The sequence below is a fragment of the Castor canadensis genome, chromosome 4 (genome assembly GCF_047511655.1).
Source record: "Castor canadensis chromosome 4, mCasCan1.hap1v2, whole genome shotgun sequence".
Classification (NCBI taxonomy): domain Eukaryota; kingdom Metazoa; phylum Chordata; class Mammalia; order Rodentia; family Castoridae; genus Castor; species Castor canadensis.
The window spans coordinates 64,659,551-64,683,805 of record NC_133389.1 but is presented as its reverse complement, the minus strand read 5'-3'; the positions used below and the strand labels follow the sequence as shown (position 1 = coordinate 64,683,805).

The 24,255-nt window shown below is 38.8% G+C and overlaps 1 protein-coding gene across 5 annotated transcripts in view; it reads left to right on the top strand.

Moving 5' to 3' along the window:
• Positions 1-24,255, top strand: part of LOC109702382 (piezo-type mechanosensitive ion channel component 2) — a 385,390-nt gene that overhangs the window by 113,031 nt on the left and 248,104 nt on the right. For all 5 annotated transcript variants that reach the window (XM_074070349.1, XM_074070347.1, XM_074070346.1 and 2 more), the window contains exon 3: positions 23,320-23,445. In XM_074070349.1, the coding sequence (XP_073926450.1) occupies positions 23,320-23,445 (126 nt within the window). The remainder of the gene's footprint in view (positions 1-23,319; positions 23,446-24,255) is intronic.

Genomic DNA, 24,255 nt, shown 5'->3' with positions numbered 1-24,255 from the left:
TTGGGTTACACTGTCCAGTTAAATGATAACCATACCTCAAGAATATCCTATCATGATTTCTACTTTGACACATTCTCTAAATACAAGTAGTAAGAGAGACACAGAGACTTGGAAGGATTTAGACAAAAATCACTTAAGTGGTTAAGTAGCAGAATTTACTCTTTAATACAGAGCAAGGGTAGTATAAGAAGTTAGCAAAATACTACTGTATAACAGGTTTATTTGCTCATTTCCCAATTGAGTTAATCAGCTGAAAGATTATTATTACCGTCAAGAGGACTCCAAAATATTTATAATCTTTAATTGCTACCATAGACCACACACACACACACACACACACACACACACACACACACACACACACTTCTTGGAGCACTAAGTCTTTAGAACACTCACCTACCCTGAAATCAATCAGTTGACCTTGCACACTCTGGAAAACCAGTGCTCCCATGTTTCTTGCCTTTGCCACCAGAGCACCCAGCAGAACCCCGGCACATTGGGTGCAGTCACCAAATGTAAATGGATGAGAAATGATTAAGTGATATGCCAAAATGGAACACCAGGTTACAAAAGCAACTTGGAATGTAGACAATTAAGGGTAGAGGTTCAGAGGCATCCATTCCTAAAGATCAAAAATGTTAAAACGTGTTTCAGAAGCTAGGGAGCGAAATTAAAGAGTAGGACCCTGTAAAGATGCAACTCAGGAACTGGAAAAGCTGTCATTGAGCAATGAAAGGCACAGGTGGGAATGAAGTTAGATGGTCACAGAGCTAAGTCATAGCTGATAATGTGAACTAATTAAGACCACACCTTATATTTGGGATTTACTTTGCTATTTCTCGGTTGGGAAGAAACCAGGTCTGTGATGTGCTTGTTTTCAATGCAGAAACAAGCATCTTAGGTGATCCACACAAGGTCATTTCTATGACTGGAAGAAAAATTGCAGGGTCCAAAGGCAAAAGTAGGTTGGTCATTGTGTAGCTGACCTGGCAAAATGATTCCTTCTAAAGGGACAAGCCTAAAGGAGTTTGCTGCCACCAAGTGATTGATGGGAAATTCTTGATAAAGAGGAGCGCCAGGGTGTATATTACTAGATATATGTAAGTACAGATCTGACACGGCTGCTCAAAAGCTTTTGATTTTGGCATATTTTAGATTAGGGATGCTCAGCTGGTAGAGCCTGTACAAATATTCAGAAATTGGATTATCTCCAAAAATCAAAAAGCACTTTTGGTCCCAAGAATTCTGGATAAAGGATACGCAACCTGTATTGTTTCTTGGTCAGATACACAGAGCATCTGTCAGTGAGGAAAATGATCTGCTCACTGAAGGCAGCTGGCAGTCTGTGGGACTCTGCTGACCTAAGGGGGCATGGGGATATTTTATATTTATTCACATATTTATACTGATCATTTATGTACTCTTCATGCCTTCCTGTGGATGGGAGTTGCCAGTTACTGTGATTTTTTTTCCCTCTTGAAGAACTTCTTTACAGCACTCCTAATAGTACAGGTTATTGGTTGCGGTTACATTCACTTTCTGTTCATTTGTGAAAATATATTTATGTTTGCATTCACTTTTGAAGATAGTTTCACTAGAGAGAAAATTTTAGTTTGACAACTTTTTTCCTCCTGGCTTCTGCACTCTTGATAATGTGTGGTTCCAGTGCCTTCTGGCTTCCATAGTTTTTGATGCCAGTCAAAAGTCTTGCCATTGTTCTCCTTTATTTAAAGTATACACCTCTGACACCTTAACATCTCTCTCTTCATCTTAGGCTTTCAGTAGCTTAACTGTGATGTGTGCAGTTCTTTGTGTCTGGGATTCTGATATCTCTGACTGGGCCTGAGGACATCCTGGGTGGTGCCATGATCAAGTCTCAATCCTCAGGGTGCCATCCCAAATACTCACAATGGACAAAACTCACTGTGGTGTACATTGTAGATCTGTTCAAAATCCAAAATCCAAAGCTTTTGAGTCTATATTTTATCCCAGACAAATGGCTTAAGGCATTTTTGTAAAATAAATGAAGCTTTATGGAAATTAAAAGTATTAGTTTTCCTTAACAAATGAGTCTGTCTTGATTAAATTGGGGAATTTACAATTTTGTCTCAACAACACTTTTTAAAATCTTTGCATATATTTTTCTTTTCTAAATACTAAAGGTCCCAGCTTAAATATCTGTATATGGGTAATGTGATGAAAAGAAAGATGCTTTAATACTAGTTTTTAGATTAATAGGGGAGGGTATTCACTCTAAGAATATACTCAGGTGTCAAATAATAAGACTGAAAAGAGCTCATATTAACATGTACATATAAGAAAGGGAAGTATAGAAGGAAAGAGGGGAATTTGAAAAAAGAAGATAGGGGATAGAAGGACTTGTGAGTTGTGGCTGCTTTGTTTCATAGCAGATACAGAAGAGCAAATGTTAGGCTAATAGGCCAATACTAGGTAAAATCTTGAGTTCTGTGAATTTAACTTTAAGGAGACAAGTACTAGCTGATCCTTTTCCAGCCATATACTAAAATGTTCTGCCTCATTTGTCCTGATGGAGGTTAAAGGTTTTATGTTGTATTCCCTAAGCTCCTAATCCACATGGTGGTGCTAATTTACATATGACTTACAAGGTTCTTCTGATTCATCCCATTCATTCAACCCATATTTTGTCATGTACTTCCTGCTAAACACTTTCCCCTGTACAAAGAGTACAAGGAAATCAAGCATGACAAAGAGGATCCTTGAAATCATGAAACTAACATTTGAAAGAGATGAGCAATTAAAATAATAATACAGTGGTAGGTAATTAGGTGGGAAGACAGAGTACTATGATCAGGACACCTGGGGATGTGTCCATTTCAGCTTGATGGCCAGGGCAGTTTTTTGTCCTGCTTAGAGGAGGACATCAGATCTTAGACGTGTGCAAAAGAAAAGAAACATGTAAAAATCTAAAAGGAGAAATGCTTAACTTCTTCTTGCTAGTTTCATAAATAGATGAAAAATATCGTTATAATCATGGAGTCAAATTAATGAAAGCAGTTCTTTTCCAAAGATGTGATGGAAGATGGTGAGGATAGTCAGTGCCCTTGCACTGACTCCCTTTGCAGATGAGTCACTGTTCGGTTGCTTGTGAACAAACAACAAACCAAAGGCAGTGCTGGCCAACAGCTGCCCTGGCCTGGCCTCCTAGGCATGAGAGGAAAGCCCAGGGCCAGGGAGAATAAACACAGCGCGTCACAAGGCAGTTAGTCATAGTAACCTGGTGTGTGTTCCCTGTAGGAAAAACAGGGCAGCACAGAAAGTCCCTCGTCCTGGCCAGCTATAAGCTTTCATCTCACAACAATGACCATGGACAGGTGAAAGAGTTTGATGAAGACAGCCAGCAGCTCAAACCGCAATAGCAGGCTTTGTGGGTACCTACCTTTGACTAGCCTCATTTCACATGGGGCGTGATGTACCTCAACCCCCGACAACACTTGGCACAGCCCTTGATGAGAGCCCTCCACCGATCTACAGAAGCTGAAGGCAGCAAGGCCTTTTTTAAGTAACTGCGCATGCCTGACACTCAGTAAAGGTTGCACTGCAGTTCCCAGAATGATAGACAAAGGGGGAAAAGATAAAGGAGAAGTTATATCGGGCATACAGACAGAAACTTTTTTTCAGAGATCCAGTCATTGTTTTCCTGAAGGATTGCAGGCTAGGGCTGTGAGGAGACAGCTCAAGCTAATTACTGGAGGCGTGCACCACAGGGAACGACTCAACAGCCTGCCTGTGTTCTCCCCATTCATTAACATTTGTGGGTCCCTTGGTGCAGAATTTGACAAACTGGCTGAATAAAATAACAAGAAGGATGATGACTTCCCATTGGCTTGATGGGAAATGTTCTTGCCAACAGATACTGAACTCATCACCCAGGGGCCACCTTTTCTCATGTAGTGATTTTCATTTCTGTTACATCCTTTCAGTAAACATTTAATGGGCCTCCAAAGTGCAAAGCGCTGTGTTAGGAGAGCCTGAGAGATGGGCCTTGGATTCCTCCCTAAGAGAAGCTTGCAGGTTGCTTGCCATAGGAAATGTACCAATCCCTTGTTTGGAATAACATGGAGAAGTCTTTTCTGGCAAAATGGCAGTGTGGATAGCAGTGACCAGTTCAGGAAGACTTATATTTTAGAGGGATGCTTTTCCTCCATGGAGCAATGGGTTCTTAAGATAACTGAAGTTCTCAGAAATGGAGCCCATTTACTTCGAATTTTTTCTTTCTTTGTTGTTTTGGGGGTACTGGGCTTTGACCTGGGGCCTTGTGATTGCTAGATATTGCTCTTCCACTTGAGCCACTCCTCCAGCCCCCAATCCAATTTTCTTTTTAAAAGATTCTTTTTTTTTTTCTGATTTTGACAGCTCTGTCAGCAGAGCAGTCTTCTCTTGTCTTGGTTTCTTCTGCATTTTCTCCCTTCTTTATCCTTCTAACCCAATTCCCTAAGGCAACCAGGTGAAAAGTACGTATATGAACATTAAACCACACCTCTCATGTTCTGAAGCATCACAAAAAACAACTAAGGACTTTGTTCCCCAAGTGACACCTTCCTGAGATAGATGGGTTGTTATGTAGAAATGTGGGGCACCTATGCTGAGAGATTTGTGAACTCCCAGAGCAGAGGCAGAGGCAGAGGCGGGCTGGCTCTCTAATCTGGAGATTTCAAAGCTGTAACTGGTTAATACCTAAGTGAGTTCTTCTTGTTCCTCTCCGAAGTCTGCAGAATCCCCACCCAGAGAGAATGAGGGAGCAGTGTGGCTGGCCCCCACTGCCTGCACTCAGGGAGTTCACCATTAACAACTCTAACCCATGTGACTAACACATAACAGCTCCTTCCTGTAGGTAGATGCCTGGGAACCAGCAGGGGAATTGACAGGAAGCTTCTGCAGTGAGAAAATGTCTACAGTCAGGGAATTTCTGCAATCAAGAACTCTCTGCAAAGAGGCCTATACCCTTGCCCTAACCTTCTCAGGACTTTGCAGGAAAACATGGAAACCATCCGTTATTTAGGGTCAAAGTTGCAGAAGTCACAACATGTTTTTTAAAAACTAAATTAAAAGTAACAAGTGACTGTTAACTCTCTTTCCTGAGTCCTATAGTTTGTTTACGGGATTGGCAAGAAGCCCAAATTCCAAGTTCCACATTTACATGAAAATTTTTCTCAGGGCTGTAGTTAATACCATACATGTTCTTGAATCTTACTGTGTCACCCTGCCATCAATGTCGTCCTGTCCACCAAGGAAGACCTCGAAGGTCAAGCAGAGGCACAGGACTGATGCTGGCCTTGTCTCAATCTCTGTTTGCTTAAGCCTATCCTTGACCTCAGGCAAGGAAGAAGCCTCAGGTAGTTGGGTACCATTTGCCTTGCTTCTTCTGAATGGAATTGGTTATCAATTGATCCCAGCAAAGAAAATTCTTCACATCCACGATGAATGTTTTTACTTCCCTGTTCTCTTCCAAACCATGAGAAGTTTTAAGGAAAGCCATTGTGTTTGTGTGCTTGAAATGGAATTAACCAATTTGTCCTGCTTTTCATAGTTGAGCTTTTCAGACCTTATTGCAAATATTGAGTATGCTTACACAAGCTTCTGTGTGTAGTAAGACATTTCAACACCCAAAATGCCTTTTCCTTTCCCCTACAGGGGAAAAATGTTTTATTACAATAAAACATTGCCACAGAAAAGCTGCCTCATAATGTTAAGAATTAGACATATCTTTGCAAATTGAGTTCTAATTTTTGGCTTGATTTTCTCATAGAAATGGTGAGATTAGAGTAGGTGAAAGTGTGTTGGGTCTTTTGCAGGGAGCTGAGCAGTGTTTTGGTGCAGTTGAGTCAACACCATGTGTCTTTGTCTGCTTCCAATGGTGGGGAGGGACTCTCAGGAATGGTAAAATCTGTGGAGTGCCAGGATATTTGTTAAATACTGAAGTGTAGACTCGTTCTTTATTTATACTAAGGAACATCTTCCTTTCAAGTGTGCTTTCTTCAATTAGGGCAGAGCTCAGCAAAAGACACCTGCCAGCCAAAATCAGCCTTCAATCCACAGATGTTTTTGTATGTTTGGGGAGTTAAATTTAAATGGTTGAAAAAAATTGAGACAAAAACTTTGTTTCATGACATGTAACAATGACTTGAAATACAAATTTCAGTGTCCATAACTGAAATTATATCAGTCCACTTTCTGTTGCCTGAAATAATTAACTTGTAAAGAAAAATACTTGTTTTGGCTCACAGTTTTGTAGGTTCCAGCTCATGATTGATTGTCCAAGTTGCTTTGGGCCTGTGGTGAGGCAGCACATCACGGCAGGAGAGTATGACGGGGCAAACCACTTACCTAATCACGAGCCAGGGAGCAAAGAGAATAGGAGGTGGCCAGAGACTCACTGTTGCCTTCAAAAACCCACCGCCAGTGACCTAAGGACTCTCCTATAGGCTCCATCAATTAAAGCTTCCACAGGCTTCCAAGAGTACGGCCCTGTGGACTAAGCTTTTCATAACAGGTCTTTGGGGAACATTCAAGATCCAAACTGTGCAACAGCCATGAGTAGTTTGTCCATATTTAGACTGTCTTTATGCTACAAGGGCAGACACGAGCAGCTTCAACAAATATCATGTGTCCCACAAAGTCTAAAATATTTACTTTCTGGTCCTCAGAGCTAAGAACCCAGAATTCCCAGCCATACTGGAACTTTGGCTCCTTCCAGCCTACACAGGCTCATGTTTGCAATTGATTTAAATGACAATGTCATCTCCAGTTTCTTTCTGGTTTTCACTGTGTTTATGATGTGTCCAGCATTTTCTCTCCTTAAAAGTATGCATGGTCTTGAGAGCACAGCCTACACGTTCTTGTTCTATGCTACATAAGTCTCTAGCATGAGGTGCCTACCACATGAGAGTTGGGAAACAATTATTTCATGCATAACTTACCAGAGAAATAAGAAGGCATTCATTAAACGTTTCTTTCACTGTTCATGCTTCTCTTCTGGAATTCCCAAGGACATGTCAGAAAACTTAATCTAATTTCCATGTCTCTCAACTAACATTTTATGTCATCTTTGTTTCTGTGTTCTAGGTGAACAGGTCATTCAATTTCAGATTCACTAAATTTATCTCTTTTCTGTCCAACCTAGGGTTTAGTTTATCTATTGATTTCTTTAAATAATTAAAAGAAAATTATTTTAATATCTGATTCATAGGGCTTTTTGTTTTTTGGCAGTACTGGGGGTTGAACTCAAGGCTTTGCATGTGTGAAGCAGGTGCTCTATCACTTGAGCTATCCCACCAGCCTTTTGTGTGTTGGTTATTTTTGAGATAGGGTCTCACTTTATTCCTGGCAAGCTTGTACTGTGAGCCTCCTATTTGTGCTACCTTGTAGCTAGGATGACAGGCACATGCCACCATACCCAGTCCTTGGTTGAGATGGGGTCTCAGACTGGTGTCTTCTATCATGATACTTCCTATCTCCAGCTCTTGAGTAGCTAGGATTACAGAGGTGAGCCATGCCTTGCCTTGCTAGAGTTGTTTCTTTGTAATAAATATAATGCTTCAGTTCTATTTAGAAAATAATTTATTATTCACATTTAGGGTGTGATTTATTTATACTTTTTTAGAATCCCAAGAAAATTAGCTTAAAGTCATTTCTGTATTTGTCTGGTGGGTACTTCATAAACAAAAGAGGTTTATTGAGCTCACAATTTAGGAGGCTAGGAGTCTAAGATTGGGTGGCCCTGTCACTTTGGCTTCTGCTGAGAACCCCATTGGCTATGTTACAATATGGTGGAGAAGCAGAGAGAGAGAGAGAGAGAGAGAGAGAGAGAGAGAGAACGCACATGCAAGACAGAAAGCCAGAGTAATTAAGGGCAGGCTTGTTCTCCTTGTAACAATTCAGTCCATAAGACCAGCACTAATCCTTTGTGAAGGAAAAGTCCTCATGGCCTAATTACCTTGTGCTAAGTCCCACCTCTTAAAGGCTCTGCCACCTCAGTACCATCCCTCCTGGGACCAAGCTTCCAGCACATGAACCTTTGGGGGAGATATTCACATCATATCCAAACAGTGGGTGTGTTTCATAATTTTTCATTTTACCTTCAGTGAATTCATGACCCAATGGTCTTTTCTGCCTATATGTTTCTTCATGGTTTTTTGACTTATGCTTTGAATGCTTACATTGAATGAGACATGTTGTTTTGTCTCCGGCTCTGCCTGCCTCTTGCTCTCCTTCCAGTTCTCTCTTTCTCCACGACCTCATACTCACCCTCTTTCTTCCAGTTTTATAGTTGCCACCAGCTGGAATCACAGGACCCCAGAAGAGAATGAGGTCATATCTGAGTGGTTCAGAGGCTTTGATGATGTCATAGGAGATTTAGGCTTGTTTCATGGGTATCAGTCCATCCTTTTCTAGTTTTGTTTTATGTGGTTTCAGTTGCCCATGGTCAACTGCATTTTGAAAATATTAAATGGAAAATTCCAGAAGTAAACATTGATAAGTTCTAAATTGTAGAACTTATCAATAGCATGACATTTCACACTGCTCTGCTCCACCTTTTCTGAGACGTGAATGATTCCTGTGCCCCAAGCATCCACTCTCTATAAGCTACCAGCTTGCTAGTGACTTCGTAGCTCTCTTGGTTATCAGGTGGGCTGTCACAGTATCGTAGTGCTTATGTTAAGTAATCCTCATGCAGTTAGGTTGAGGCTATGTGACAGTGCCTACGTCATCACCTCACTTCATCACACAGATATTGCATCATTACACCACCACAGAAAAAGAAGTATGAGTACAGTAAATAGGATATTTTGAGAGGGAGAGACAACTTTTATTATTGGACATTATTATAATTTTCTATTTCATTATTAGTTATAGTTGTTAATCTCCTACTCTACCAAATTTGTTAATTAATCTTCATCAGAAGTATGCATGTATGAGAAAACCATAACTGCAGGAGTCAGTATGTTTGTAGCTTTTGGGATGGACTGGGGGTGTTGGATAAAGAGGGTTGACTTTGCTTGTGTCTGTGTCCATGTTCTCCCTCCTTCTCAAGCATACAGCTTCTTATAAACTATGAACCATGAAGTGGCCACAAGTGGATTCTTTTCTGACATTCTTTAAGCGCCTGGGGCACTATAACACAGCCCCCTTTTTAATCAGAGCTGTAACTGTGGCCTCCTTTGTCACCCAGAGCCACTGCCTACTCCAAGGCCAGCCTGATCACAGCTTTGCATTTACCTTCTATTTCTAAGCCCCTAGAAATAGTTACCCTGTGCTGATGACTGAGCATGTCTCTCTGCTTATCCACTTTGTAGTTTACCTCTCATTTCTGTGTTTGGGGCAAAAATCATCTCTTTAAACAAGAGTAGACTCTGGCTCAGAAGTCCCCCGGGCCCTGGTGTATTCAGGAGTGGGACAAGCCTGCTGCTTTAAGTCTCAGTCCTGATTCTTGCTCCACAGTTGTTGAAGTTTAATCCAGAATTTTCTGGAAAAAAGTTACCACTGATCAGTATTATTTAAAACAACTTCTATGTTTAGTCATTGATTTATAATTTGGGGAAGTTTAATCTTCCTCTGTGCATTTATTTACCTATGTTTCAACAGAGATTGTGGAAAGTAATGGTGTTAGTTACCTCATATTACTATAACAAAACACTTGAAATAACTACCTCATGAACAGCAAGGGTTTATTTTGGCTCATGACTTTGGAGTTCCAGTCCCCGATTGAGTGGACAGGAAGCAGAGCAAGAGGACAAGAGACAAGATTCCCACAATCCCCTTTAAAGGCACACCCCCAATTATGTAAAGACCTTTTACCAGGCCCATTTCCTAAAGGTTCCACCACCTCCCCCATGGTGCCAACCTAGGGAGTAAGCCTTTAATACATGGGCCTTGGGGAATAGTTAAATAACTACCACAGCAGTAGTCACAGGTGGGGGTGGGCAGCTTGACCAGACTTGAGAGGAACAGGTCCTTGCTCCAGATGCCTGGAGAAGGTCCAGATGCAACCTGGAACAAACTCAGACACTCAGGTGAACAGAGACTGATCACAACTGTGCTGTTTACCCCCTGATGGGATGGGTGTCTCCATCAGAGTCAAAGAGGACCACAGCAGAGAACTTTCCCTCTTACTCTGCCTCAGGGTGATGGTTTGGTTTAAAGATCCCCACAGGTGTCCCCTTTCCTATGGTGCTCACAAGAGGAAGTGTAGATTTTTACCTGGAGATCTTTTCAGTGACCCATGGACAAAAATCCTCCATAAGTCATGAAGTATTGCTAAGCTTGGGCCATGTGCTAGAGGCAGTGTCCCCACCCCTGCCCTGCCTTACCTCCGAGGGCTGATGCATTACCTGAGAACACTTCCTGTCCAGATCAGATGGTCACAGTGGCTCTGCAGTGCCATATCTACCTCTCCCAAGACTGAGACACAAATCCCCTGGCTCCAGGACAGGATGACTGCTCACAGCTGAGTTCCTGTCCCATAATTGTCTTTAGCTGTGGAAGCTGCCTTGCCTAAGTCACACTCATCTTGGGGACAGCCCACATCTAATTTCTGGTCAGTGCTGAAGGTGGGGGAGGACAGAGGTTCAGCCTCCTTGCCTCATTTCCAGACCACTCTGAAGGGCTGTTCTGTCTCTTTAGCTCCCAGAAGAATTAGCTTCTTCTCTTGAGGGAAGCCACTGTGGGTCTCTGGAACCACACAACATTGCCATTCAGTTTCTTCCTGGGTTTGGCCCTGTTTTCCTCTTTTTCCTACAGGTGTGAGCACTGAGGGCCATCCCTAACACTTCCTCCACACAGAGCTCCATCTCAGAGTCTGTTTCTTGATAACCCAACACAGGACAGCAGCTAACATGACATGTACATACCCAGGTGTCAGGCACAGGCATTGCAGAGTAGCATATGGAGAAGAGAGGTCCTTTTGGGTCACAGTTGTAAGGAATGATGTTACCATTTGAGACCTGTTGTGGTCAGTTTAGAAGGAAGGAGGCATGGAAACCTATGATGCTGCAGCTTTCTGTTCCTATCTTTGACCATCCCTCTGAGATCACTGTTGTTTTCTCTGATTGTATCAGCCTTATTGTGTGGCCGATTTTTGAAGAGTTTAAAATTCTTTACAAGTTATTAAATAATAGGACATAAAACCAGGGCAATAAATGGGTGATCTCCAAATGGGAGAGGAGAGGCAAAAACCTACTTTCTTTGGCTCCAATAATAAGCCAGTAAAAACAAAAACAAATAAACAAAAATCCTAGAAGTAGAACATGGGGCCAGTGCGAGGGAAGATGGAGAGGGTCGCAGTGGGGAATTCCCCTCCCACTTGCGGGTGCACAGTGGACACCTTCAGCCCCCTCTGTGAAGATGAGAAGAATACTGGGGAAGCGGTGCCACCCTTCCCTCTAACATTTGATTTCATAGGGTTCCAGACTGCATCTCTGGATGGATTCACTCCTTCCACCAAAACACTTTTGCCAAGTGCTGGAATGATGGCCTCGTGAGGGTTTAACTAGAGTAGACAGGGAACATTATCCTCTTTCCCCACTGGGACTGGTTTGCTGCTAATGGAATCGCCACTCTAAGTCCAAATGGTAAAAACTAGCAGCTTCATGTTCTCCACCTAAAAGCCTGCCTGCATTGTTTATTTTGAAGCCCCAGCCAGAAGGTGTATATATTTAAACTTTTTTTTTTGGTTTGGTTGTTCGTTTTTGGTGCTGGGGTTTAAACTCATGGCTTACACCTTGAGCTACTGCACAAGCCCTTTTTTAATAATTTTTTTTTGTTTTGTTTTGAAATAGGATCTCTCAAACTATTTGCCCAGGTTGGCTTCGAACTCCTGAGTAGCTAGGATTACAGGTGTGAACCATCAGCACCCAGTCTGAAATTCATTTTGAATTAATAAGAAAACACTCACTTCTGTATCAACTTCATTTTTGTTTCAAACAGAGCATAATATTGTGGGAACACCTTTAGGTACAAATCCATGTTTCCAAATACATGTTTTCCAAGGCAGTTGTTTTCTAACCGTAGGGTAAATATTTTAGGTACACATACTGCATAGTACTTGGTTTTTCTAATGAAGCTATAAGGGAATAATAAAAAAAAATCATCTTGGGAGTGAGCTGGAGAAGTTTAAGTACAATGTATTAGTACTCTTCAAACTGTTTTTATACAAAATTTGCATCATTGTTAACTTATTTAGAAACCCATATCAATGAAAAGTTCGTTGTTTCATTTTCACAGAAAACTACTGCAGTCTCAGAATTTTCCTTTTAAAAACTTAAGGGGTTTTGGCATGGATTGTTTCTTATGTGGAAATTTCAAAGTTAGCTTACAAATTGGCAGCACCAGGAGGACCATGGAGCTTCTACATTCCCAGCTCACATTTAAATCTCTCGAAAGCAGGGAATCGGAAGTGTGGGCAAAGACGATAAAGCCCTCCAAGGGACTTTCAGAGGGAGAGTATATCATCAGTAAAGCATTTGCCTAGTTTAAAATTCCAGTTCCTCAATGGAATCTATGAAGCGACAAGAGTCTTTTTTAAGGCTCTATTTTAGGAAATATATTGCAAATAAACAAAATGTATGAATAAAAACCAAAGTAAAATTTATCAAGAAAAACTCTATTTCCCCTCTTTGTTTTTATTTCCTTTAATATTGAATTCCTTCTTTGGCCTTTAAATAATTAGGGGAAATAGCATATAAACATACAGTTTGGCAGGACAGCATTTTAGCATAGTTTACTAATTTTGTGTATCTGCTGTCTGGCTTACTTTTGGAAGTCATCTTGAACTTATCATGTCTTGTTTATCCTTTTAAACCTATGTCCCATTTCCTTATGTTTTTGTTATGAGTATTTAGTAGGTGACCTATCTTTGGATAATTCATATTTTTAAACTCATATTTCTTATATAAGTGAGAGTTCCAGCTGGGCACTGGTGGTTCATGCCTGTAATCCTTGCTACTTGGGAGGCTGAATTTGAGAGATTGCAGTTCAGCTATTTCCAGCTGAGGCAAATAGTTTGCAAGAACCCATCTCCAAAATGACCAGTGCAAAGCTAACTGGAAATGTGGCTAGAGTGGTAGATATAGCACCTGCTTTGCGAGTGCCTACTATGCAAGCATGAAGCCCTGAGTTCAAACCCCAGTCCCACCAAAAAAAAGGCGGGGAGGAAATCAACTTATAATGTATGGGCAACGTAATGTCCTCAGTTATTTCTGTACACAGAATATTTCCAAAACCACTAAATACAGAGGTCATTTTGAGTACAGCAGGACTATAATTAAGGTGTGTGTCTGTATGTGCGCATGTAAACAAACTTTTTATCCATTTCTGTTGCTTTTCTTCATTCCTGAAGGTCCAGGTTTTCACATGGTACAATTTTATTGCAGACTGCAGAAATTATCTTAGCATTTCTTTTAGAGGAGTTCTTTGTTTTCCTTCATCTGAGACTACTTTCTTTTGGCTTTTATTCCTGAAGGATATTTTCACGAGATACAGAACTCTTGGGTTCACAGCACTTTTGTTTCATAACTTTAAAGACATCATTTCAGTCTATTCTAGGCTTCATGGTTTGTGATTTTTTTAATGTGTGTTTTAAGTAAGTTCCTCCTTATATGGAATGTGGCATTCATCTCTTAACTGCCTTCAAGAGTTTCTTTCTTAGGTTTTCAATTGGTTAATTATGATGTGTGCTGGGATTGTTTATTTGAGTTTATCTACTTAGGGTTGACTGAGCTTATTGAATGTGTAATTTATATCATCACTGAATTTCTTGACTTAGCTGCCATCCAAACATTTTTTCTGTACCAATCTCTTTCTCACGTATTTGATAACTCTAATGACACCAATGACAGACCCTTTGATATTTTCTGTCAGGTGTCTAAGGTTCTTTTAATTTTTTTCCTCTTGATAATTTAGGTTAATAATTGTTATTTTCTGTTCATATCAAATGACTTATTCCTTTGTCATCTCCATTCTACTATTCTAGCCCTCAAGTGAAATTTTAATTTCAGGTATTGCACTTTGTTCTAAAATTGTTTGAGTATTTTTTCTGTAGTTTCTGTTTTTTGCTGATTTTTTCATTTATTTCAACATTGTTTACCTTGATCTCATGAGGTGTAGTTCTAGTGGCTGTTTTCAGATCATTTTCTAACAATTCTACCTGGGTAATCTCAGAATTGCCATCTCTTGTTTGACTTTTCTCTTGGGAATTGGTCAGATTTTCCTAGTTCTTTGTATATCAAATCATTTGGGATTATATCCTGGGCACTGGAGTATTATATTATGAGACATTCTCCTCTAGAGAGAGTTTCATTTTTCTATGATTCTTTATTTTAGCAAGTAGAGAATCTAGTTAGTGGTATGCCACACTTTCTGTGGGTTGTGGTTTTAGTGTCAGACGAGCTGTCAGATCTTTGCTGTAATATTTCAGCTTGGGAGATTTTTATATCATAGTTCATCTCTCAAAGCTGTCTGTGCACTCTAACAATGCATAGTTCCATGAATGCACAGTGTGAGGTCTATGCCAGTCTTGTGCTTACTTACAACAGAATTAGAGGCTCCTCCTCCTTTCTTTCCTCTCTGGAATTTCACTTTATTCTTGAGTTCTTTGCTCTCTAAATTCCTTTTGTTAGAGAGACAAATGTGTGTGGAGGAAGGCTTAGTTCTATGACTTCAAGGCAGCACAGCAGTGCAGCTTTGCAACTGGCACTGTCTGTGTGGCAGAAGGGAAGGGGAAGAGAGAGAGAAAGAGAGAGACAGAGACAGAGACGGAGACGGAGACAGAGGGATGGAGAGAGAACATAATAGATGGTTTTTTACTTCAATAATTGTTCCAGTCTTATAAGTAAGTGGGAAGACATGGGAATGAAGCAGGACACTCCTAATGGCCTGTGGTGTTATTGTTTAGGTCACAGTTGGTGCTCTGCTTTGTGTGCTCTGTTATTTACTCAAATGCATAATAATCTTCTATTGAATGAGTTTGAAAATAATTTATATGCATACAATATTCTCTTTGTCTCTCTCTCTCTCCACACACACACACACACAGAATAAATGACAAACAGATGTGAAAGGCCACATGTGTTCATCACATCCAAGTGAGGCATCCATGGAGCTTGGAAAGCTGACTTGTGGTTTCCAGTGGCTGGTTACGGGATGGAGAACACCTGTCTGATAGGTGCCTTTGGAGGATGATGATGTTTTGGAAGAGGAAATATTTGTACAGCACTGTGAATGTGGCAGATGCTATTGAGTTTGTTATGTGAATTTCACCTCAATTAACACACATGTACATGAAGAGGTATTGCTTTGCATTCGGGAAATGTTACTATAAGTTCCCATTAATGAGTAAAATATCTTTGATTTTAACATAACTAAAAATGATTTACTTAAGAAGATCTCTCTGTGAGTTAACTTAGTTCTCTGTGGTGAAAGCAGAAAAATCTACTGTGGGATTGAGGACAAATCTGAAGCCCTTTCCCCTAGTTTAAGTTTTGATCATTTTAGAGCTACTAAAATTCAATCTTATTCAGCTGAGTTTTCACTTATACAACTGATCACACACCCAGACTATTTTGTTTCAAAAACTGGAAAAATACAAAGACACTGCATTTTTAAATGCCACAGCCATTCAGGCAGGGGCCAAACAGTCCTGGCAAGAGGCAGTCAGTTCATGATACCTCAGCATTTTCAGTGAACATCTCAGTTTTGCTTCCTGATTACACCAGATTAGTAATCAAGGCATTTGGACTATGTACAGCGGGTTTGTTTTTAACCACTAAAGTAAGATTTTATGTTGAGATGAGGTGATGTAATTTCTGGTTAGATCTTAAAGATCTATAGGTAGATACACGTGTATATTAAAATATATAATGATTTACACCATATAATATACATATATTTAGCATATGTATTTATTTTAGAGCACATATATTCATATATATTTAGCATATTTGTTTATAGTTATTATTATAGCAATACAAAACAGAAACATAAATCATAAGTATGTTATATATCATTGACCTATATGCTTGCCACACAAATACATTTTATTTATATAAACACCTTTAGAGTTTCAAAGGCCTGGAGACTTGTCTAATCAATTCACAAAGCCACATGAAATCTCTTTCTTTAAGGCTGAGTAGCATCCCATTGTATGTGTATACTATAATTTCTTTATCCATTCAACCCTCAGTGGACTTTATTGTTATCTTATCTTGATTATTTTGCATAATGATGCAGTGAACATGGAAGTGCAGATAAGTCTGCAAGATCCTGATTTCAAGTCTTTTGGATATATATCCAGAAGTAAGATTACTGGATCACACATGTATTAGTCAACTTTCTGTTGCTATGACAAAATAGCAAGATAATAAGCTTATAAGGAAGAAAGGTTTATTTCTACTTATGATTTCAGAGGTTTCAGTCCATGGTTCGTGGCCTCACTGCCTTTGGCTCTGCAGGGGCACATCATGGTGAGGGCACCTGCAGCCCCACCTTCTATGGTAATGGTCCAGTCTTTCTGCTTCCAAGATGGTACCTTGTTGTTGAATCCTCTGGAGAGGATGAACCCTGTGTTCAGTCATGTTAGAAGGGTTGGAAAGGAGTAAATTCACTCCCTTAAACCATTTTATGAAGGTCCAAACAATCTGTAAGTCTCTGCCCTCATGATGTAATCACTTTTTGGTGGCCACACATCTATCACAGTGGCAATAATTTTAACCTGTGAATTTTTAGGGGATATATTCAGATCATAGAAGAAACAATATCAGTTATAGTTTTGATCTGCATTTCTCTGATGATTAGTGATGTTAATCAGTTCTTTGTATACCTGTTGGCTATTTGTGTATCTATTACAATGTCTGTTTAGGTTCTTTGTATGTTTTTAAATATGGTTATTTGCTTTTTTCAGTTGCATGAGTTCCTTACATATTTTGGATAATGACACCTTATCAGATATATGGTTCAAAAATATTTTCTGCTATTCTGTAGGTGGCCTTTTAATTTTGGTGATTGTTTCCTTTGCTGTGCAGAAGCATTTTAGCTTAATGTAATCCTGGTTATTTTTGTTTTTGTTGCCTGTGCCAAAACCAAAGACCAGGAGCTTTTTTGTTCTAGGTGTTTTTCAGTTTCAGATCTTTAATCCATTTTGAGTTGATTGTGGTATATAATGTAAGATAAGGCTCTACTTTCCACTGTTTTGCATGTAGATACCCAACTTTTCCAGTGCTGATGTTGAAGAGATTCTCCTTTCTTCACCAGATATTCATGGAGCACTTGTATGAAACTGACCATACATTTATGAGTTTATTTCTGTGCTCTGTATCCTGTCCTGCTGGTCTATGTGTCTCTTTTTATGCCAGCATTGTGCTATTTTAGTTACCATAGTTTAGTAATACAATGTGACATCAGAAAATGTGATGCCTCTAATTCTGTTTTTCTCATTCAAGATTGCTTTAGTGATTGGGGCTTTATGTGGTTTCATATGAATTTTAGAAATTTTTTTCTAATTCTGTGAAAAATGCCATTGGGATTTTGGTAGAGATTGCATTGAATGTAGAGATCACATTGAGTAGTAGGACATTTTAACATTATTAATTCTCCCAGTCCATAAGCATGGGATACATTTTCATTTATTTCAGAGTACATATCTTTCACCTTTGTTACAGTTAATCTAAATAGTCAACTTGATTGGATTGAGAGACACCTGAGAGATTTGTAACACATGCCTCTTTCTATGTCTGTGATGGTGTTTCCAGAGCTGCTAAGATCATGAGGGCTCTGACCCAGTGAATGGATTGATCCCTTGCTGGAGTCATGATATCATGATGTTATTGGAAGGTGGTGAAAGGTAGGAGGTGGGGTCTACCTGGATATGTCCTTGTTGCCCTCTGGCCTTCTCCTCCATTCTTACCTTTTCTCTGCTTCCTGGCTGCCAAGATGTGTAGTGCTCTGCTCCACCATGTCCTCCCTGCCAGGATGGACTAACACCTTGAAACTGGGAGCCAAAATAAGTAATTCTTCCCTAATTTGTTTCTGTCAGGTTTTTTTTCACAGTGATAATGAGTAACTAATGCAACCCACTCATTTAAATTTATCCCTAAATATTTCATTTTTAAAAATCCGTTGGCAAATGGAATTTTAAAAGTCTTTTTCTTTTACAGAGAGTACATTGTCAGTGTATAGAAACAACTGGTTTTTATTTGTTGATTTTGTATCTGGCAGCTTTACTGAATCTATTAGTTTTAATAGATTTGCCGATATCTTTTGGGTTTCCTCTCTATATAAAATCAATTCATCTGCAAACAGAGACAAACTACTTTTCTAATTTGAATGCCTTTTTTTCTTTTTCTTGGCTGATTTCTCTTGCTAGGGCTTTTAGTATGATGTTGAGTAGAAGTGCAAGAGTTTGCTTCTTGTCCTGTACCTAATCATATAGGAAAAATGTTCAGGTTTTTTTTTTTTTTTTTTGCCATTGAGTATGACATTAGCTGTGAGTTTGTGATTTATGGTCTTTAGTATGTTTTTAAGGTGTATTCTATACTTAATTTATTGAGTTTTTATCATGAAAGGATATTGACTTTTGTCCTACATTTTTTGCATCTGTCAGTCAAGATGATCATACGATTTTTACCTTTCATTCTTTTTAATCTAGTGTTTCACATTTATAGATTTGCATATGCAAAACCATCCTTGTGTCCAAGGGATAAATCCCACCTGGTTGTGGTGCATGATCCTTTCAGTGTGCTGTTGCATCGAGTTTCCTATTACATTATTGACAATTTCTGCGCCTGTGTTCATCGAGGATATTGGTCTGTAATTTCTTTCAGTAGAGTCCTTTTCGGGCATGAGCATAAGCTTAATATTGGCCTGACAGAGCGAGTTGGAAGTACTCCCTCCTTTTCTGGTTTGCGGTAGGTATTTGAGAAGCTCTGGTGTCATTCATCTTTCAATATCTGGTAAAATTCTCTAGTAAAGCCATCATGTCCTGGGATTTTCCTGGGAGATCAAGTTTTGATTCAATTTCATTTGTTGCTATTACTAGCTCTAGATTTTCTGGTAACTCTTGATTCCATTTTATGTTTCTAAGAATTTATCATTTCTTCTAGATGACTCAAATTTTAGTGAATAATTATTCATAGTAACATCTTATGATATTTTGTTTTTCTGTGATACTAGTTATGTCTTATTTTTTACTTATAATTTTACTTATTTGACCCTTATCTCTATTTTTATTAAAGTAGGTAAATATTGGTCAATTTGGTTGATTTGTTTTAGAAAAAAAACTTCAAGAAGTTTCTAATGTTCTACTAGCTTCTATTTCATTTATTTCTGTTCTTATCCTTATCAATTCCTTCACTTTGACATATTTGGACTTAGATTTTTCTTCTTTTTCAGCCTCCTTGAGGTGTATTTGTTTATTTGAAAACTTTATTTTTTTTAATGTAGTCATTTTGGCTATAAACTTCCCTCTGAGAACTGCTTTCACTGTTTCCTCTAAGCATGTTTAGTTCAATGCTTTTCTATTTTCATTTGCCTCCAGTCATTTATGTTGCTTTTGGTGGTTCTGGCACTCAAACTCAGGGCCTCACGTGTGTGCTGCACAAATGATACCCTAACCCATAATTCCATCCCTTCAGATTTTTTTCTCTTTTGACTTCTTTTTTGATCCATTGTTTTTTTTTTTATAGGCATATGTTGATTAATTTCCCCATATTTTGTATTGTCCATTTTTCTCCTGTGATTTCCAGTTCCACATCACTGTGATCAGAAAAGACACTTAATGTAATTTTGGTATTGTTAAATTTGTTCAGACTTACTTTGCAGCCTAGTACATGATCTGCTGTAGAGAATATGAGAATATACTCCTGTGTGCTTCAGAAGAAGGTGTATTCTGCTTCTATTAGATAGAACATGCTGTATATGACTGTTAGTTCCATTTGATGTATAGTGTAATTCAAATGCTCTGATTCTGCATTGATTGTCTGTCTCTGCAACCTAGCCATTATTGAAAGTGGTGTATTGAAGTCCCCTGCCTTTACTGCATTGCTGTCTGTTTCTCCATTCAGTTCTGTTAATTTGATTTATTTGTTAGGTTTCTGATGTTATAGTAGATGAAAAATCATTATGTTCTCTTTATAAATTAATTGCTTTTTCTTTGTGTAATGACCTTCTTTGTCCTTTTAGGGGTTTTTGACTTAATGTCTATTTTTTTCTGAGATATTTTTTTCTCTTTGGTTACCATTTCCTTAAGATATATTTTCTATTCCTTCCGTTTCAGCCTATGTGTGTCCTTAAAGCTAAAGTTTCTTGTCCACAGCAGGTAGTTGTATCTTGTTTTTAATCCATTCAGTCGCCCTATGTCTTTTGATGTGAGAATTTAATCCATTTAAGTTTAAAGTACTCAGACCTACTATTGCCATTTTTAAAACATTCTGACCTTTTTTTAGTTTCTTTTCTTTCTCCCTCACTTTCCATCTTCCTTTGAGATTTGATTTCTTTCACAGTAGATTTCCTCTCTATTACATATTTTTGATTTGTGATGACCATTAAGCTCACATAAAACAGACTATAATTGTAATAATCTGTTTTGCATTAATGACAACTTTGTTTCAATCACAAACAAAAACTACACTTTTAATCCCCCCTCACATTTCAGGTTATTGGTGTCATGATTTAGACCTTTATGAGTTTGTGTACATCACCAGATTATTGTCTTGATAATTAATTTTAACATTTTCCTATTTTAACTTTTCTATCAGTGTGCAGTGGGAATTGGACTATGTCTTCACCAGTGAGATTTGGAGCTCCAAGTGTTTTAATGCTCCTGATTACTGTCTTTTCATTCATTCAGAGCTCCCCTTGCTCTAGTGCTGATAAACTGCCATTTCAGGCATTGTGTTCTTTAGCCCTTGAGTTTCTATTTGATTCTTTCTTATTTCTACATCTTTATTGAATATATCATGTAATTATTTTCTTAATTTCACTTAGTTGGCTATCTCTATTTTCTTGTACCTCACTGAGCTTCAAGATAATTCTTTTTCATTCTGTGTTAGAAAATGTTTAGATTTTCATTTCTCTGGGAGTCTACCACTGAAGCTTTGCTTTTTTCCCTTTTAGTGATGTCATATTTCCTTGATTCTGTGTGTTCTTTGAAGACCTACATTGCAATTTTAGCATTTCAGGAGCAGTTACTTTCTCATTCTTTATTGACTGGCTTTGAAGAGAGAGAGAGAGAGAGAGAGAGAGAGAGAGAGAGAGAGAGAGAGAGAGAGAGAGAGAGAGAAAGAGAGAGATAGAGAGAGAGAGATCTAGATAAGCCTGGTAGAGATTCTGGCATTGCTCAGACCTTCTCTTTGGATGCACCTGCTCCACTACTGTTGTTCCTTCTTATTTTAAGTTCCTGTGCCTTCTCCATCCCACAAAGGCTTGACACTAATAGCTTTCCAATTATTTTACCTAGGGCTGGGCACTGAGCTGCTCAAAGTTATGTATCCTCTCCCTAATCAGTAGAATTAAGTCATCTGCTAAGAATTCTGTGCTATGTGCAAGAGCTCTTGTAGGCCATGCCCAAAGAGGTGCAAAACACCATTCACAGGAAGGGGTTGTAATGTGTGGGGGATGCAGCAGCTGCTTCTGAGGGGGTTCCTCCAATGAGTCATCTTTCAGGGTTCAGCTGTAGGTCTCTTGGTGGAGTCCGCACATTGGTTTTCAGGATCTGTGGCTGGCTGTTGAGAACCACACACCAGTTGATGTGCACTCCCTCCTGTTCTCCCTGCTCTTAGCTGTTCCAGACAACTTAAGAGGAGTTGTCCTTTCAGTGTTCTGGGTAGGTGAGACAGAAATAGTCCTCCTGGCAGCATCCTGAAAGATTGAGTATATTGACACTGGCATCATTATCCCTGTGGGAGAAATCGCAAACCAATCAGGCCTCTCCTTGTACCAGGCTATGCCACTGTGGGGAAGGGAGACAGAGGTAAAGTGAAACTGATCCTCTTACTCTCTTCACTGTGTTCACACTTGGATTCTTTCTTTCCATTGAAGTAGTAGAAATTCAGCTAAACCCCAGGGTTCCCTCAAGGTAGGACCTTCTTTTTTGCCATCTTGCTGATGTTTTTACTATCCTTGCCCTCTTAATGTGTAGTTTACTCATTGACATTTGTTTATTTCTATAAATAAATTGAACTTATCAAAGTTTCAGAATTGACTTGACAATTCACAGTTTTATTATTTTTTTGTGGTATGGGGTTTGAGCTCTGAAAATAATTTCATTTGACCACATTATCTGCAAATAATTCTAGGTACTAAGAGTCTTCATTCTTTTTCTTATGGCATTGGTCACTATACCCATTGATATGATTTATGTATGGCATTGGGAGTGCTGACCTTAGTGGGATGGTGTCTCAGATTCTACCATAAATTAGATATGTGCTTTAGTTATGGTATAAAATTCCTGGTTTACTTAGTTGTTTTTTAAAAACATAAATACTTTTGAACTTTTTAAAATGTTTCTTTTGTATCCATTGATAATAGCCCCTTAGAATGTGAATTTCACTTATAAATTTATTAGTGTTAAGCCACACTTGTTTTCTGTGATAATCTCTGACTAGTTATAATGTGCAACATTTTCACTATGCTATTTAGTTGGTTAACAATTACTTTTTATAATTTAGGTCTATGTTCATAAGTAAAATTGGCTTATAGTTTTCTTTTCTAGCTTCATTTAATTTAATTTTTAAATTAAAGTTACCCTAATGTCATAAAATGTTTTGAGCTACTTTTCCTACTTTCTAGAACTACTTTTATAAGATGGAGGCTACCTATTCTCTCTCTCTGCCCCCCTTCACCTCCTGCTCCCCCTTCCCCCTTTCCCTTTCCCTCTCCCTCTCCCTCTCCCTCTTTCTCTTCTGTGGTACTGGAATTTGAATTCAGGGCCTAGCACTTGCTAGGCAAGTGCTTTACCACCTAAGCCATATCTGTGGTCCAACATTTTCTTATTAAGTCTTCTGGACCAACCTTTTGTGGTCCCACAGTAATATGTCATATAATAAATAGAAAAGCATCTTTTTTATACAGTGAATTTTAGTAAGTGTAAAGCCTATTGTATAATGGTACAAAGGGAATAAGATAGTTTTTAGTTGTAGACTAATAATGAAGGTAAGAAGAATTACATATTCTATACTTTTGAGTCAGTGTTAATAGCAATGCAGAAACATGTTCAGTATAAGCTACAGAACAGGAAGGATATGGGTATGGGACCCAAATTTCCCTCCTAATCACTGTTCTTCTTTACCCCAGGGCACACAGGGCGGTTACTGAAGTCTCTGTGTTTTGCAAGTCTCTCCTTCCTGCTGCTCCATATCATCTTCCACATCACACTGGCCAGCCTCGAAGCTCAGCACCGCATTGCGCCTGGATACAACTGTGAGTATCACGGACTGCCTTTCTTGTGATGGTTGTACCAAATATAGCTACATGTCATCATGCTAAGGGAAGGGGAGGCATAATTACATCCACTGTAAGTTTTGATCATTTGACAATCCAGTATAGCGTAAATACATGTCAAGAAGCTTTGCCCTAGAAAATGAGGTCATGAGATCAACTTAATGAATGTCCAAGAAGCATTAGATATTGCATTCCTGTATGTTTGCAAAACATCATTGAGCTTAACCTAAAACTCAAGATTTACGTACAATCCTTAGAGCTTACAATATAGCTAGTAAGAAAGGTACGCACACTTTCTAACAAAAGTATGAAAGTTGCTAAGTGCTGTATGACGAGGACATCAATCCTAACATAAAGCATAATGTAACATTTCTTATGTCTTTATGCAAAAATGTCGTTATTGGGAAGTATGTGACTTACACCCATTATATTTTGAATTTATGATCTGAAGAAGTCAATATACTTAAATTTTGTCTAGGTATTGTCTTTCCAAAGTAAATCATGCTTCAGTATTTATAGGATGTGTGACTGTAACTTGAAAAAACAGAAGCACTTCAAGTAGTTGAAATGCAATCCATGTGTTTTCAGTGAAAACTAAAGAAACTCTGGGTTGTTTGAAATAGACTGTAATAACAGTTTCAACTTGTCAGTTTTTCTTTAAGGAACCCATTTGTGGGTTTGAAATTTCCTGAACTTTCATAAACACAAGTACAAGTAATAAGAAGTAAACATGTCCTTCCCTGTAAAGTAAAAAGATCAGAATTCCTCATGGATCAAAGAGTATTACTT